Here is an 18180-nt window from a genome sequence, read left to right as displayed (position 1 = left end):
GTAATACCTGACCTTAGTTTCATATAGTTTGCTCATGCAATTGTTGTGTTGCCTAAGGAAGTATGTCAGAGACATATGGCTTTGTCAAACACTCCGCTGTTGGATCAGATTGAACGATTCTCTACATTTTGCCTTTGCTGAATATATGGCCTGAGTTTCGCCTACCATAGGTCAGCGACCCTACAAGAAACACCTAAATTGTTGATGCCAGACGATCCGCTATCCAACTGTCTACAGCCATGCAACATTTAGCGCAGTTAAGCCGCGCCGTTCGGCAACCATTTAAGAAAAGCCTTCGGGTGGGGCAATTTGACCCCCACCCGAGCGCGTGTTGATGAATGTCCTGAATGGATGTCTGGGTCACTTTCAGCGTCTGAGTTAGTGTGACTGTCCGAGTGGGTGTCTGAGTCAGCGTAAATAAGTGAACGCCTGAGCCCGTGGGTGTCTGAGTGAGTGGGGGCTTGAATCAGTGGGTGCATGATTTAGTGTGCTCATGATCAGCAGGCTTAATGACTGAGTGCTGGACGAGTGAGTAGCAAGCTTGGTAAGTAACTAAGATCAGCTGCAGCCCACCGTACCACCACGATTGGTTCAGTCGTGTGGCAAAGTGGCTTCCGCACAACTGTGGCGCGATCACATTCTGGCAACTACGGTTATACCGTAGTTATCTGGTGGGCTTCGGATGATGCCTAGTCTGTCATCTTTCGTGTAGGAATTTTTACTTCCCGTCCTCACTGCGGGGTCCGCCCACCGTGGTGCGGACACGGCTAAATAACACCCCGTGCCATTAAGGACTACGCTTTCAGATACCGTACCTGTGCATGCGTCGCAAAGGTCGCACCTTAGCATTGTGCGATGCTTTGCGACATTGTCGGAATGCTGTCACTCATTTTCGAAAATGTTGCGAAATGTTGCACGATGTTGCACGATGGGACATGCTCGTCTCAGTACAACGCTACAGTCGCGGCAGCCGGGGCACAGCCCTGTCTGTGCACAGTCGCGCACTTCAACGCTACAGTCGCGGCAGCCGGGGGACAGCCCTGTCTGTGCACAGTCGCACAACCCTGTGGCCGAGGCTCGGCACAGTTACAGTTGTGTGCAGCTGTGCACGGCTACAAATTGTCTCAGTCAGTGTTTGAATACCTATGCCGTTGCAGCGCCATGGACCTGTACAAGTCGCAGTTTAGCGAGACGGGCGAGGGCGGCTCGAGCCTCTCGGTCCTGCGCACGTTCCGCCTGCTGCGAATTCTGAAGCTGGTCCGCTTTCTGCCGAACTTGCGACGGCAGCTTCTCGTCATGCTCAAGACCATGGACAACGTCGCCATCTTCTTCTCCCTCCTCATCCTGTTTATCTTCATCTTCAGGTATGTGGCATGGCCTCCAACGGCTGGCAGCGCGATGCGGTGTTTATTTACGTCTTCTGATGAAAATCAATGCGATTATTACGCTATGGTGTGTGGTCCCGAAAAGTTCCTCTTCGGGCTGTTGCGGCAATACTTCTTGTTTGTTGCTTGATATCACTTATGTCAGAATTACCCTATTCAGAGGATTGCTCATTAGCCAATGGCCGGAAAAGGAGCAAAATGTACTGGGGCTTATAGTTCTGAATGTAACTGAAATGTGCATTGATCAAATGTGCGAATCCTGTTTGCCTACAATTTGTTGCAAGGTATCCTTAAGCTCGTGGATGTGATTCAGGACTGTAACACGCAAGCTGCGATTCAGTGTACCTGGGCCGGCAACGATGCTTCCTGAACTTACTTGGAACCCACCGATTAAGGACACGATTCTACTTCATGCGTAATTTGCGATGTGATAGTTTGGCAAAATATTGGATTTGTACACAGATGTTCTCGGAAACCAGTCTGAATAATTGCAGGGCCATAGGACGTTGTAATCACATTTTTTATTGATAGGCACACAACCTTTCCTCAATCGTTTTGTCAAATAGAACAGAGGGGATCCATGGCCCATGATTAAGCAGCTGCTACTTCAAGACGTACTATACGCTTGGCATTGGCATACTGATGGGAAATTGCTCACATCATTTCTTAACCGATATTCAATGGCTTCGTGCCGGCATGTTGCGTGCACCGGCTCGATGTAACACATCATCGCCTTGATTGCATCGATTATTTTATTACAAATATCTAGCCTAGGTTAACGTATCTTGCCCATAACTTTCCAGGGGTGACATGGTCTTTTTTACCCCACTTCAGCGTTCACCTGACAGCTCCATGGGTCTGCTACTTGTCCGTTTAACCACGCATGAGAGTCAACCCTCACAGCTTCGCCCCTAACGGTTATCTGGTCCAGCTCGGACCGTCGCTGGCTCTCACTGCTTTTGCGAGCAGCCGTCTCGGTTCAGCCGTGTACCAACTCGCGCCCTCCGTCGTTTTCGCCTGCAACACACTACTGCGCCGCCGGACCGCTCGGCCGACGCCTGCCGCTCACCACCTCCGGGGCCAGGGGCGACCTCCCGAGAGCCTCCCCTCTGGCATGTGGTCTGCCTCGGTGTCGTGCCTTCAGTGGCGTCCGGTGGCGCGCGAGCGTCGCCTGCCGTGGTGCTCCGTGTCTGTCACTGTCCATGTCCTCCGTGGCTCGACTGCTTGAGCGTTTGACAGACTGTCGCACTCGTCGCGTGCAGTCGGGAAGACGTCGAGATGGCGGGCGTGTTGGGTCGAGGTACGCGAACGCAAAGCGCCAGAGAAAACGTTGGTCCTTGCAAGACCACGTGCGTGGCGCACACTTGGTGACACGTGTGCCTCCATATCAGTTGGGTCGGAATGGCATCTGCTATGATCGCTAGCGTCCCTTCTGCTTTAAAGTTGTTGTACAAGAAACGATTGTGTCTTTTGGCTGATTCTCAATTAGAAAAGTCTAATGCATCTAGAAGTGTCAAGAGAATGAGGGGCTGTCATCACATGCACGTATATATGACGAAGAGCTTGTTCTCTCAAAACCGATGACCCACATTGGCGATGTATGCGAATATGCGCCTCTCGTAGTCATTACAATAGGACAGAAACACTATGCAGTATGAATGGAGAACACTTACGAATTTTTGACGAGCTTTTCTTTTTACGAAATGCATGTTACATTAGCGAAAAAAGCTATCTTATCGTCCAACTGTCCAAAGACATAGAGTCACTATCAAGCTCGGTCTTAGTGATCGCTGGTGATGGAATCAGACACCTCCATTCCGTCATTTGTTATGTTATCGTACCGATGCAATTTTTGAAGCGCTAGTTTATCATTCTTTTTGAAAATGGGTGAGGTGAGCTGCTAGACTGTGTCATCTGCGATGTCGCTGTGTGTGCGTGCTTATTCAATCCGGCTCTCTAATCCGGTGACATGTTGATTGCCATGCGATGGTGATCAGCCATGTCAAAAGCATTCAGTTCTGTTCCACAACCATCTACCCGTGTATATAATCATTCGCAGCACATGAGCTTGGGTCGACTAACGTGTGTTTTTTGCGGCTTGAGCTCTGCGTTAGCGTGTCCAACGACGCGTCCAATCGCGACATTTTTTCTCTCCTCTGTTTCAGTATATTGGGGATGAACCTGTTTGGGTGTAGGTTCTGTAGGAAGGACGCCGCCGGACAAGTGACGTGTGATCGTAAAAACTTCGACTCCCTCCTGTGGGCCTGCATCACAGTCTTCCAGGTACCTGCCGTACCACAGTCATACACTGGCGCACTTTCCACGTTCGGGCGGGTCCGTTATAATCCCCGTGATATCCTCCATAGCGGAGGGAAGCTTGTGACATTTTATAATCTCATCTTTGGTTGTGAGGATGGCCGGTGGCCTGCCCGGCCGTGGAAAGTGCTGTTGCTATCGGAATGTTTGGCACACGCATAGCTCCCGTTGTGCGTGCGGCCGCTGAAGCAGGTCTACCACCACCTGGCGTAGGACGGAAGGACGGTCCCGTGGCCGCTCACCTGACGTGCATGTGGGGAAATCGACCAGAGGGGGGGGGGGGGGGGGGAGAGGTAGAGAGACGCCCGATGTGGATCTGCATAGGTGAGTATCGTCTGCGTAGTCTCGCTTGTTTGCCCAGCATGTTTCTCCATAGATGTCTGCATGATCTGTTCTGGGATGTCGCACGCTCCCAGCTGAAGTGAATCCTGTAAAGGATCATGTCACCCTGGATGCTGGGGTAACCGAGATAAGCTCTAACCTGACTTAAATAATTGCCGCTGGTAGCAGCTAGGTATGATCAGTAAAGTGAAATGGAACGACCGTAAATGCATTCAACACTAATGGCGTGCGAATAACCAAGAGTAGCGGAGCATTTTTGTTTCCTCAAACACCCCAACACGAAAGTGTGTTTCGCGCCAAACAGAACGGCAGTCAATTTCGGACGCTTATTTGGACGGGTCTTCCTTCTAACGTTGTTCCGAGCTTCACTGCATGCGTCTGGGACGACTATTCACGCACACACGGACCATTTGGAAAATGAGCCCGCCCTGCAGCGGGAGCTGAGCAAAACTTCCAGGCCGAGCTTTCTTTCAACCACGTAGAATGGCTGCCAGGGCCACCAGCTGCAGCACAGCTGAAGAAAATAAGGAGATCGTGAAAGGCATCATTTCGTTCAGCTGAGTGAGACGTAACACGCGATACTCCTATTGCCGAGCTGAGAAAACGGCCCTTTGCGGTCTGTATGAAGCGCAATGTCTCGTAAAAGAAGGGGACAATCTGATGGGTAAGCTGCGTTCTTTCAATCATCGGAGTGGGAACAAATAAAGCGACAGAACGAAGGGGCAACATGAGCATGGCCCCGGAACAAACTGTAATCGAGCTGTAGACCAGTACCTGCCAGATAACGAGACTGCACAGTCTGAGGAGAGTCAGAGCTCCTTAGAGCAGGTATATGAACAGCTCACCATAACATCAGTGTTCAGTTTGTTGTCTGAAATGATCAACCGGGCTGCATTTCTAGTCATGTATTGCTGACTCATGATGACTGTACCAAGACTTTCTCGAGGAAAGTCGAGCCGCTCGTTGCCGGCTGTCACGTCAAAAGCGACATGCCTCCGCGATTGGCATGTGATTGACTCCACGATTGGCATGTGAAACAAGGAATAGGACATTCAGACGCGAGTTGCGGAAAACAGGAGAGGTTTAAGGGGAGGGCTTCACACCCGTATGAAGTTTTGAACCGAAATAGCTATATTGAAGATCATTCGGTGCAGTTGACAGCCCTATCTTTCTTGAAACCCTAACCCCTCTAGTTTCTGATCGACACGCCCACGAAGCTATGCAAAATTTTTCGTGCAAATTGTTTCAAGGTCACCTGGGTATCAACGACGCCATAATAAAGTCATTCAAATCCTGCCATTTCGTTTGGCGATGCCATAGTCCAGAACAGCACAGCATAATTGTCGAATCGTTCACATCTGGCGTTCGTGAATGCGACTTCCGACTATGACGGCCCTTAATTGGCTTTCAATCAATGTTGTGCGACGTAAGATTTTGCAATCAAACAATGACACATTAAGGCACATATTTACTGAATAGAGAGCTTTTTTGTCAGGAACAATATTTTTAACCTGAAAATATATCATCAGATTTAAGTGAGCTCGTTTTATCATATCTGATACCTGCCTCAATATCTTCTAATGTGGAGCATTCCCTTAGATGCACCACCAAGCGCTCGTTGAAACGCTAAAAAGTATGAAAGAGAACAGAGGCGCAGGTACGGCTGCCACGGCTTCGTCGTCGGCACTGGTCCAGCTTAAGCTACCCCTCCCGTCTCTCGGTGTTGACACGAACATTGACTTCAACCTGTGTTGACAATGACTTCAACCAAAATCCGTTGCACACGTTAAGGACCACCATAGGGCACAGGCGGCCAGCACAGTTCAGACCCGCGCGCCGCTGTAAAGAGCAGGGCAGCGTACCGCTGTCTCTGCGCGGTATGACCAGCGGCACCAGGAGTGGACCCTCGCCCCCTCTCCGTGACTAACGTCGTCACCACCGGATGTCGTCACAGGCTACGTCCCAGGAGAGCACCCCGCCCCGCTCTGAGCCAGGTCTCGGGGCGCGATGAGAGACGGGCGGCTCGGCGATAGTTACCGCTCTGGCGTCATTGGAAACTATGGCACCTGGGATTGAGTTCGGCGCGATCCCGCGGCCCGATAACGGTATCTGTATTGATCTTGGCGAAGTCTGTGCAGAGCAAAAGTGGAAGCATTCTGAAAATGGTCTAAACGTAAGCGTCCTCATCAGTGAGAGGAGTGGAGCAATATTGGGTCATTTATTAGCCAGGTTGGCCTTCATACAGCTACAAGATATCCTTGGTGAATTCAAGCGAACAAAATTCAACCACGCACTCTTTTACTTCAAGTTGTTTTAGACATCACCAAGTGTTGCATTTTCTGTTCGAGTATAAGCCCCCCCCCCCCCCTCCCCCTTTAGTAAACCATGCCCACCAAAGCTAAAACCTCAATCACGAAGATTATTTACGAGGTGATGTAAAAAATACGCTGGTTGAAATCATCCGCAGTATGCTGATATTTACGAAAAATTTTGCATAACAAATTTTAGAGACCGAGGTATTCTAAAGATAGCAGGGACATTGTCTACCACATTTTTACTTCACAGCAACAAACATGTTATTTGTAAAACATGCACACTCAGAACTATTAAACAATAGCATTGAAACCCGTCGCAGACCCGTCTTTCGTTAGCCGACTTGAGTGATCCTGGAACATCATGCAGATCAGCGCGACGCCCGATCGTGGCTTAGATGAAAATATGGCAGATTTCGAGCTGCGGTGGCGCCAGGCGGAAAACAGGATTATTTGAGGTACTTGGCTTGACGAAACGGGACAGGCTCAGCCGGGATCCACATAGGCTCAATACCAGCGACAAAAATGCCCGCACCGAGCACTCCCTCGCAGAAATGGTGAACTTATCGGTCAGATTATAATTTTTATCATTTTTCGCTGACCAAGGCCACACGCAGCAAGTGCTGAGTAGCAAACAGTCAACATTGCAAATTATGGAGAATTTATGCCACCAATTTCGTTAGCATAACCTTAAGCGAATGCAATTACTTACTCCAAAACAATTTCCAAAACTGCAACATGTTTTGTTTTAATTTTACATAATTGTCTATCAGTTTGACCAGCTTTAATCGAAGTTCAAACACGTACCTAAACCTATGCAAGCTACACCTCTTTATCGGCTGATCTTCTGGTAACACCTCCCCAACCACATGGCGCGTTTGATAGCGAAAACGCACTCCTGAAGCCACCGTCCTGCTCCTGAAGTTCTCCTGAAGCCGAAGTTGGCTCTCCACACAGCCACTTCGAACACCATCCGGTGGTAAATCCCCAGCACCGGCTCCGTCAAGGTCCTCTTGTCACGCCCTGACTCAGGCTCAGCCTGTTCAGCCTGGCTCAAGCTGACGCTGCCTGCCAGGCGTAACGCCGGCCGCGCCGGTGTGTCTCTTGCAGCGTCCTCGGTATGATCCTGTTCGGCGGCAAGTTTTGCATGCGCCGTGACGGCTCGGGCGCATGCCTCTGCGGCCGTCTGGCTGATCACGACCCGCTCTGCGCCTGCCAGCGGAAGAACTTCGACAACTTCCTCTGGGCCACGGTCACGGTGTTCCAGGTAAAGGCTACCGCGGCCGCGGTCAGCGGCGGGGTTGTCATGGCGACGGAATTGACGCGCGCTCTGGCTGCGTCCTAATCACCACGCACAATTTCTTTCCAGTGCGGTTTTTTCGGTGGGCGTGGTGGATAGAGAAGGTACAGACAACGGCCAGCAGGGATGACTGCACTGACGCCGTCTTTGCGTTGGACTTATGTCGTGAGCTAGGTAGTTCAAAGTGAGATCGTACGTTCCTTCTGTTTCTGGATGGTCGAAAGATGCGGCTCAAAACTACTTCCATTCTGACGAAACCTCAGTTAGCATTTGCAGTTTGCCTCATACACTGCTGCAAGGCATCGGCACTGTAGCCCATTTGCGGCCGTCTCCAGAGTCAAAGGTCAGGCAGCTTGGTCACCTTACGTGGTGGCCTGGGCACTCTTTTGACGAGGCAGAGGATTAGCAACTCGAAATTTGGCATCTACCTTTCGATGAGGACGGAAGCGCGCGCAAGCGGATGTGTAACAGCGAGCAGCAGGGTGACGCCAGATCGATGCACCGCTAGCAGTAACTAAAGACAGAAGACGACGTAACACCAGCTCCCGCTACTGCTCAGACTAACGACAGGGTGGCCTTCCTCGTGTAGCTTCTACAGCCGCCTCAGCTTCACCCATGGCCAAAGCGGCTCTGCGGTCTTTCCGCGTGCAACAATAACGGAGATTAGCGAGCTTTCGACGACTGAAAGCCGGGGCGAGGTGAACCGTGCGGCTTTGCTGTGGCGTGGTCCAACTCTGAACTTTCCCCTTAATACCATTGTCCCGTACGTCAATACTTTACCGGATCATAGCCTGAGTGATGCACGAAAGAAAATGAACACAAAGGCATTACTGGATGTGTGTCCAGAGACTGAAACATCGGTGCAAAGCTTTTTAGAGTAAGTTGGCTGCGATTACGTATTCATATATATATATATATATATATATATATATATATATATATATATATATGCATGTATATAACATATAACTGTGGTCGCTTCAAAAGACGCCAAGAGCAACATCATGGCGATCAATGACGACATAAAATGCCGGTTGGAACATGACGGAGTTTGACGACCGTTTTTCAGGGACGCGTAATCGCAACGTTGAATATGAATTGGTCGAGTGATATAAGTATCATATGCTCATTCAAAGGAACAAAATAACTTCCAGCGCCTCGTGTGCATGATCAGTTACTTATTCAGTCCGCCCAATTACCGGCACTATGCGGCTGCCGCTGTGCTGAATTGCATGAATAGTAGGACACCTGTTAGCACCTCCTTCCCAAATGGCAACAGCGTCGATGTGGCATGGTTTAATTATCCAATGATTATCTACGATCTGCACGTCAGGCATGCTAATATAATGTGACAGCATGGACAATCTGCCTCGGCGTCAGGGACAAAAAGGAGTTACAAGAATAACATCGTAGCCACGTGACCGTATATTGCCGTATGGTAGTATCAAACCATGCGAGGAAACTCTTGGAAAGCGTGACACACCAAAGGGAACCATGCCGCGAAACATGTTTTACCGTTGCCACCACGCCCAGCACATGCGCCTAAACCAACTCGCAGAGGCTATTGGTAAAATCTAACTTAAGCCGTACTTTGGTCCACGGGACGCAAAATTGGCCTCGGCTCTGGAAATGATCCGAAATGTCAGGAACGCGTCATCATCGCCGCCTTTCCTTCGCCTGCTCCGTGAGTTTATGAACACGATGCACAGCTGGCAAATGGAGGAAGTGGCGTATGCTGCGGGTGGTCGGCGAGGCTTCTAGGCTAATCTCGCCAGCACTGTTATGAACGTCATTGCATGTGAAAGCATGTGTCATATCATTGGAGCTTTACGACGCATTCAGCTGCTGAGGCTATATGGCGTCGCCTGCCTCTGACCCTGGCAGGAAGGGCGGGCACCGCAGGGAGTCGAACCCCATACCTCTGGTTTCCCAGACGCACATTGGTTAACGCAGATGCATTAACCACTACGCTACCGGCACCCCTATGTGAATGCACGATGCATGTGCCTAGCTGAAGTCGAACAGATGCACCCGTCAAACCTGTCAGAGTTTTCTGAGTCTTGTTGCGCGGTACTATAGGCGTTGAAACGGACATACCCGTACCTGCCACGAGCACGCGAACGTGTGTGCATTGATGGGCCGCCAGGCGCCGAATACCCCATACCTTTGAGAGAGGATTTACTCTTACCACCGATGATTTAGAATTTCATCTAGGCTTGGGGAAAATGCGTGGAAGTAGATCACCTGAGATCACTGTGTGTGTCACTCAAAACGTTTCAGAAAGCTGCATCTCTCTGCATGCAAGGTTACTCGTATACTGGTGTGTGATAAAGCGCAGCCTCCAATTTGCTCAATGATGCCTTACTTCACAAATCTGCGTAGCACGTCAGCCTTACATGGTAATTCGATTGAAGCTCTAGTACATTTTGCGGCAAAGTCTTCAGTTACATCGTGTCAATAGCATCCGAATGGAACCAGGCTGTTTACAGAATCACAGCTTCTGAAGAGGCTTGTCAAACCTAGACGACTTCATCATGCCGGTATCCAATCCTCTCGCAATGCTCTGTTTTAGGGCGCGTTGTCAGCCTCTAGGTACGAGCCGATCTGTCGTTTTATCGCGTGTTGGTCGCCGGCGCGGCTCACCGAGTGGCCGGCATCACTTCCATCCCACTGGTGTCACGACGATCGCTGTCATGCTCGGGTGACCTCGGCCCGGGTGGAATTAAGGAAAAGTTCAGCTCGCAACTCAGCATGCTGCCGCGGTCGAAGCGCTCCGGGGAAGCCTTCGAAGTGTGACGCCGGGGCGGTCAATGACATTGAAACTCGAGCCCTCCAGATCGGGGCATGCAGCTGGCGTGCCCAGCGCTCAGCCACGCGCGGCGGCCTAGGCGGCGGTGCGGGGCAGCATGCCAACGCAGGCGTACGTACATGTAACCACGACATACCAGTCTGCGTGCGTAGTGCGGTGCGTGCTGGCATACCAGTCTAGGCGTTGGTTGGCGCAAAGAGCGAACTGACACAGCGGTTCCTCGGATGTTAGGTGGGATAGCATACTTACACAAACGTCTGACAGGAAACGGACCGCCAGAACAGCCGGTAGTGTAGTTGTAGTGGCGAACGCGTCTGCGTCAGCCACTGCACGTCTGGGAAACCAGATGTACGGGGCTCGATTTCCCGCGGTGCTCGCCCTTCCTGCAACGGTGAGAGGCAGGCGACGCCATATAGCCTCAGCAGCTGAGTGCGTCGTAAAGCCCCAATGACATGACATGACACAATGGGACACAGATCACCGGAAACCTCGCACGCGTCGTGTAGACCAGACGGCATGAAATGGGCGGTCGGTACACGGAGTGCATTTCAAAAGATGACGTTACATAAGATGTACTTCCGAACGCTCGAAGCTAGCATTGGACTACTGGTAAAACTTAGCAAGCAATGTTTACTGACGCCGCCGCCATACAGCCTCAACGTATACATCACCCACCACCCTGAGCCCTCACAGAAGATAGTTGGCAGCAGTTCAGATCCACAGGGCACAGTTCTCACTCACCTGTAGGGCTCACGTATTGCGGGCATGATTTTGTATCACTGTAGATCAAGTTTGATCTACCCCATTGCGATAAAGCCGCCTTCCTTGTTTGTACGCGCCAAACTCCGACGATGCATATATGCTTGACCTTGACCTTTGTCCGCTTTACCACATCTGCCCAAGTTTCATGCACGACGTGCCGAGAGGTTTCCAACTTTCATGCCACGTCACACGGTCTCGGTAACGCAGTTGATACCTCGCCACGTCTATAAGTAGATGGTCAGAACTTTGCACCCCGGTCATCCCAAAGCTTTTCTTCCTGACTGGAATGGAATATTGTGTGATGCGGCGTCCAATTCCTTGTTATCTCCCTGTACAAGTTATGGACATGTCACCCATCTATGTTTACAATACGTGAACATCACATTTCCTCTATGCCAACGCGGCTGTAGCCGACATCCACATAGAAACAGCTTGAACTCGTCTGTTGTTGCCTGTTACGGCGCGCATCTGTGATGACCCCGCGGTGCATGTTTGCGTGTAGATCATAGAAGCATCAGTGTTGCACCGCGTGAAAGGAAAATGCAGCGACATGCCGAGTGTAGCAAAGGCAAACTTCTGAACAGTAAGTGGGTGTTTATTTTACATGTGGGGCCACCCTCAGTTTCGGTTTATTCCCATGCATAATGCCCTCAGTCGGGCGTTAGTACAACGCCACTGTCAGGACGTCGTCCCCCCGACAGTCCATCATCGCCTGTGTCGTGCGCTGCTCAGTGTTCGCACCCCACTGTTGTGCTCCGGGATTTGTCGCGGCGCTACATTGCTCTGGCGAAGCTACCACGGCGCCCCAGAGCTGCAGGCATGCTGGCCCGTCATGCGGCTCCTCACGCCGCCAGGTTCTAATGCGGCGCTGTGTGACTGCTGTTCGTGACCTCTGTGACCTCTGCTCCCGTGTGACCTCTGCGTGCGCTGCGAGTTTTGGACTCAGCGGTATCCCGCCCAGCTCTAACACGCCGCGCCCTCCTGTCAGATACTGACGCAGGAGGATTGGAATGTGGTGCTGTTCAATGGTATGGAGCGCACGAGTCCGTGGGCAGCACTCTACTTTGTGGCTCTCATGACCTTCGGCAACTACGTCCTCTTCAACCTGCTGGTGGCCATCTTGGTGGAAGGGTTCTCATCAGAGGTAAGCACAGTTCTCCTGAACGCGTCAGGTTTTCACGCTCACGGTTATGTCTGCGTTTGACAGATTTTCCTCAGGGCGCCCAGTTTCCACACGCTTTTCACTGCTACCTAGCGCTGTTTTTCACCGCTCGCCAGCATGGGACACGCGCATTGCTGTCTGCTTTAAACTTAACTGAGCAGTTACGGGCCCACTTATCCAGGCTGAGTTGAATGCGCTCATGGTCGGAATTTTTTAAAGCATATACAAGGGTTGGGCACCACTCTTACAAACCTCAGGCGCTGCTGATAATGTTAGTTAGCCATCTGTCATCTGTTCCGTAACTTTTCCATTCTTTTCCGGAGGCTTAGATGAACTCGCAATTTCGACCCTGTTATTCTTCCGTTGCTTTAACTGTTGTAAAGCTCCGAGGTCCTTCTCGTCTTCTCTGTTCTTTACCACACACTAAATGTCACCAAGGTAGAATTTTGGCGGCTTGTTTGATAACATAATATCAATTGTCATCCAGAAAGCACTGTTTTCCGTGCTGCGGCAAACGCCTGCCTGCTTAAAGGCTGGTGAGACGAGAAGTGTGAGTGCTTCAATCTGTCTCTGCCTGCTTGTTGGCTGCGTGCTTGCTATTCGGCTCATTTGAATTTGGCAAAAATTAGAAACGGGTAAATTTTATTGTCGCGTCGCTTATATGTTCCGTCGCATCCAGAGCTGTATCTACATAACTGTGATTTTCTGACCATGAACGCGGCCATCATCAGCAGTGTGCTATGTGCTTTTATGGCTTCTTTTCACGGCTTTCTTCATCACCGCAGCGTCTTCTACTGCCACATTGCACTGTCACTTCTTGGCCTCATCTTCTCATTGTGCACTGTAACATAGCGGCGCCTTCGTTCGCTTGATCGTTGTTACGCGCTAGGTGTGACATAACAGCCGTGCGTTCAGCGTGTAGCAGCGTTAAGTCCTGGGCGGCGGCGGCCTCCGCGGCCGGCTCGCGTGACGGCCCCGCCGCGGGCGCCGCGCCCGGCCCCGCCGCGGGCGCAGTGCCCGGCCCCGCCGCGAGCGCCGCGCCCGGCCCCGCCGCCGGCTCACGTGACGGCCCCGTCGCGGGCGCCGCGCCCGGTCCCGCGGCCGGCTCACGTGATGGCTCCGCCGCGGGCGCCGCGCCCGGCCCCGCCGCGGGCTCACGTGACGGCCCGGCCGCGGGCGCCGCGCCCGGCCCCGCCGCGGGCGCCGCGCCCGGCCCCGCCGCGGGCGCCGCGCCCGGTCCCGCGGCCGGCTCGCGCGGCAGACAACGGTAGCCTCCCTGTCATTCGGCTGTAGGCCGCAAACCCAGCCTCAGCAACCAGGCATCGCCGCTGGCCAGCCGCCCAGGGCTGATCCAGAATCCGACAAAAGGCTTTGAAAGCTTACGGCCAACGGTGGGATGAGAATTGTCCTCCACCGGCGGAATGTCGCTGGTGGTGCCCTTACGGGAGGCTGCCTTGACTCGCGCTGCCGAGCCGGCCGCGGGCGCCCGGCCGCCGCCGCCACGGGGTGCGACGTTTCCGCCGCGAGGCGCGCCAGTGAACGTCGCTCCCCCCTCAAGCGGCACGAGCGTGCTGAGCGCCAGGAGCGGGAACGGCTGCGGGCGCTGCGACGCCAGGCGCGCGCCGCCGGCGGGCCGGCGTCCGACGGCGCGCCCAGCCCGCCCGAGCTCGAGTCGCCGCCGGCGCCGTCGCGGACCGCACAGGTGACGTCACGCCCACGCCAGCTGGCGCCACGCCGGGCATGACGCCGCGCCAGCATGGGCGGGCGCCGGCGGAGACGGCATGAGCTGAGCGGCGCGCCGGCCGCCGCGGGCGACACGCACGAGCCCAAGGTCGGCGGAGGCCGGGAGGAGGACTGAACCCACCTCCGGACTAGTTGTGTGTCTGTCTGTGTTTTGGTGTATCCTGAATGGGTGTCGGCAGCGGGCGGCGTGATCAAATTGCGACACACCGCTCTTGCGTGCTCTGCTGTTGCTCGTTCTTTCGCAGACTATCGTCGAGCGACGGTTGCACACCATTTCAGGGAGTGTGGGGTTGGTAGCATTTCTGGGCTTGTGCTAGAACGGGGCGTTAGTGTCTGTGATGCTGTGAATGTCTGAACACCTTGATGCCAATTTAAGGTACCCCTCCGCCATTCATTTTTCCTGGAAGACAACAACAATGAGGACTGTCATGAATGAGGACTGTCGTACTGACATAATTCCGATTCCTCTTGAATCTGAATGCACCTCTCACCCTTTGGTGTGTAGTCTGCAAGATGTAGCGGCGTTGGGGCGAGCTTTGGATCCCATAACTGGTGGAGGTCGCTCACAAGGGCCAAGGACGCCCGTTCTACTCTGGCGCTTTGCACCGCACTTTTTACATGCGTTGAGTGATGGGCACACCTTGAACCCTGCAGTGTCTCAATTAACGGTGGAGGAAAGGGAGAGGGAGGTAATAGCCACCATACATCCTCTTTTTGTGCTGAACGAAGGCCATTGGGCATGTAAAGAGCTGTAGAGTTCAGAAGTTGTCTGTGGCGTGTTTCTCGCCGAGAGCTCGGTAACTTGTGACATACACAACTCCGACGAGAAGTGGTGTAGTAGCTTGTCAGCATGTCAGTCTGTCAACCTCAGCCTGTTCAGCCTCCGGGGCAGGAAGTTTGTGGCCTTGAAACGACAAACAGGGGAAACTGTTGTCAATGCTAGCAAGCCAAACACTACAGTTACATTAAAAACAAAACTTACTCTCTTCCTTAGGGACTGCCCACAAGATCGGCACAATATGGTCAAGATACAGCTTGTGCACGACGATCGAACAGCTTGGCTTCAGTTTGGCCTTAGTTTGACCTGAGCTCGGCTCATTGTAGCTTCCTTGTCATTTGAGAACACTCGATATTCATATCATGAATTTAGAAAAATTCTGCCGATCTACTCAGAGTCTCTCGCTCATCTTTCATCACCATTTCATTCCGTTTAATTCAAGAAAATTTTAAGTTAACCTTTACGCCGATTCCCGTTTTTCATAACGCGAACGGACAGGAAGGGGGAGGGGTGGGTGAGCTCCACTACCATTTCTAAAATAAACGTGCTAGAGCCTCTCACGAAAACAATGGATTGGTGTCAGCAAGCCCTCGGGGCTGATGTTTACAGTTTTTGTGCTGTGAGGTCAAGAATTAAACCCATTAGGCCAAACCAAATGTATTTTTCTCCCGAAAATCTTTCCAGACGTGTATGCCGAAATATCCGAAAGCATGCAACGTAGCGATATGACACTTTCACAGGCGTGTTTCTTGCTTAATTTGAAGGACATCGGTGCGTAGCTAATGTGTGGTTTTGTGTCCTTTGAAAAAAATCGGAGACGTCGGATGCCGTTTGTGTAAGAGTGTCATGCCACCGTCTGTCATCCACGAAATCGCTGCTGCCACCTGCCGTTCGCGCCGTCCAGTATTCGTGACAAAACGTCTCCACTCAGAAACCAAAGAAGCCGTAAGATCGGTGTTTGGTGTCAAGATACGCGTAACGAGTTCCCCAGAGGCTTCTGAACATTTGGGCGTGATTGCACGGCTCACTGGAGTGAGGTGGCCAGAAAATGAGGGGTTGGAAAGGGTTGAACCATCCCTGATTTACGTCAACCATGAAACACGAGCACGTGTTTCAAATATCAAAACTTCCTTAAACTATTTTCTGCTTCTCGTGCCCTTGACACAGAATGTCTTGACACACATTACACTATAACAGTAGTGTTACTACGCCTACTACTACTACTACGGTATTACGCTGTGATTTTCGTCACCCGGGACCATGATAATTCAATTGTTCTTTTACACTTTGTTATCACTTCTTCCGTCTTCCGCCTCTGCTTCTGCTGGCTGTCCCAAACATGTCATACTTGTCCTCCAGCCTTCGCCTGGTGGCTATCGAGCCTGTCCACACCAGCCGTGCACCGCTCCCGGCGCTGGGCGTGGAGCCACGCGCCGCCTCACGTGCACGGCGCAATGACCTGAATGCGCCATTTGGATGTCGTCTCTCCTTCCCCGCCCAAATGTAAACCCAGTCCCCTGTAAACCCAGTAAACCCCGCCCACTGTCTGCGCGTTCCCTGTGGCTGAGGTCCGACCCTTGGAGCAGCTAGCGCCCGGGCATCAGAGTACCCCCTCCACCCCCTCCCCCACACAACCGTAGCGTTCAGCACAGCACCCCTTGTGCGCAGCAGCACCGCTCTGTGACTTCCGTGAGGAGCGTTTTGTAAGCTGACAAAGCGTAAATGTCGGCCTTTATGCAAAGTTCGCTCGGATCTCACAACATGTGTGTCAGCAAGTGACCAGTCTGACCGCGGTGCAGTCTCGTTACCGACCAGTCTGACCGCGGTGCAGTCTCGTTACCGACCAGTCTGACCGCAGTGCAGTCTCGTTACCGACCAGTCTGACCGCAGTGCAGTCTCGTTACCGACCAGCCTGCCCGCAGTGCAGTCTCGTTACCGACCAGTCTGACCGCGGTGCAGTCTCATGGCGGACCAGTCTGGCCGCGGCGCAGACTCGTCCCGGACCAGTCTGACCGGCCGGTGTCCACTGACCGCCGCGCGAGCCGCCGCCCCCAGCCTCCTCCGGGAGAGAGTGGGGCAGGCCGGCTGACGGCCCGCTCTGACGTCACAGGGCCGGCGGCGGCGGCGGAGCCATCTGAGCCACCTGAGCTCGGGCAGCGGGCCGGAGCGCGCCGCTGACCCGGAGCTGGGCTGCTCGCTGTCGCTCGAGTGTCGCGGCGACCGGCGCAGGATGGCAGGTGGGCTGCGACACTGGGGCCGGGCGGGGCTTCGCCCGGGCCTCGCCTCCATGTCCGTCGGCCGAGGCTGTTGCCAGATGGCCTGATCCCAGGTCGGCTGGTCGTTCCCTGGTCCCCTGATTACACCCGCATTGCTTATTTCAACACCATAGGTGGCTATTCAAGAGTCTTCTTATCAAGGGGTGCTCACCGACCTTCCCCTGACTACACCCAGCATCGCTGGTGGCCCCTTCCACCAGCCATGCATTGGCAACAGACGCGATCATTAGTGCTTTATCTGCCATCAACTTACATGATAATGCAGTTCTATTGCCGTGTCTGTCGTCATTCCATCATGTGCTGTAGCCTTCGTTATAATTTGTCCGACACCGTCCACACTTTGATCATTGACTATTAGCATCATGTCTACTATCATATATCACACAGTGATGCTAAACGCAATGATATCGAACTGAATAATGTTGAGCGCAATGGCGGTGGCATATTCCTCGCATCCACCATCGCTCAAATATCACAACCATGACCAGACGTGAGCTGCCTGTCGGCGCCGCCGGAGATCCTGATGCCGCCCATCATCACCCGGACGGCGGCTACGCCTCAGTCGTCGCCGCACGCTACGCTGGAGAGCCGCCACAGTCACCGACACGTGCAGCTGACACAGACGCCGACGCCGGCTCAGGTGGGGCCGGCTGGCGCGCGCCAGTCGCAGGCCCCCAGCCCGCGGCCGCCGGGGATGGGCAGCGCTACCCTCCCGAGTGTGCCTGGCCCCCAGAGCCTCATCAGAACGTCCTCAGAGCGTCCTCAGAGTGTTGTCAGAGCCTCCTCAGAGCGTTTTCAGAGTGTCCTCAGACTGTTCGTTGTTCCGACCCCGGCCTCTGTCTGGGTCTGACTGTTGGTCGGACCGTTGGGTCCGTTGTTCCGACCCCGGCCTCTGTCTAGGTCTGACTGTTGGTCGGACCGTTGGGTCCGTTGTTCCGACCCCGGCCTCTGTCTAGGTCTGACTGTTGGTCGGACCGTTGGGTCCGTTGTTCCGA

General features: G+C 53.1%; 1 protein-coding gene across 1 annotated transcript in view; it reads left to right on the top strand.

Annotated features, from left to right (window-relative positions):
* The window catches only part of Ca-alpha1T (Ca[2+]-channel protein alpha[[1]] subunit T), a 170371-nt gene that overhangs the window by 127121 nt on the left and 25070 nt on the right, over positions 1–18180 (top strand). Inside the window, 6 exon segments of the mRNA XM_037213767.1 lie at positions 1158–1364; positions 3551–3668; positions 12215–12370; positions 13947–14003; positions 17020–17146; positions 17674–17825. Of these exon segments, the coding sequence (XP_037069662.1) occupies positions 1158–1364; positions 3551–3668; positions 12215–12370; positions 13947–14003; positions 17020–17146; positions 17674–17825 (817 nt within the window).

The sequence above is a fragment of the Pollicipes pollicipes genome, unplaced genomic scaffold (assembly GCF_011947565.3).
Source record: "Pollicipes pollicipes isolate AB1234 unplaced genomic scaffold, Ppol_2.1 Scaffold_3216;HRSCAF=3773_pilon_pilon_pilon, whole genome shotgun sequence".
NCBI lineage: Eukaryota > Metazoa > Arthropoda > Thecostraca > Pollicipedomorpha > Pollicipedidae > Pollicipes > Pollicipes pollicipes.
Note: the sequence above shows the minus strand (reverse complement) of the source record. Positions and strands in the feature narration are given on the sequence as shown.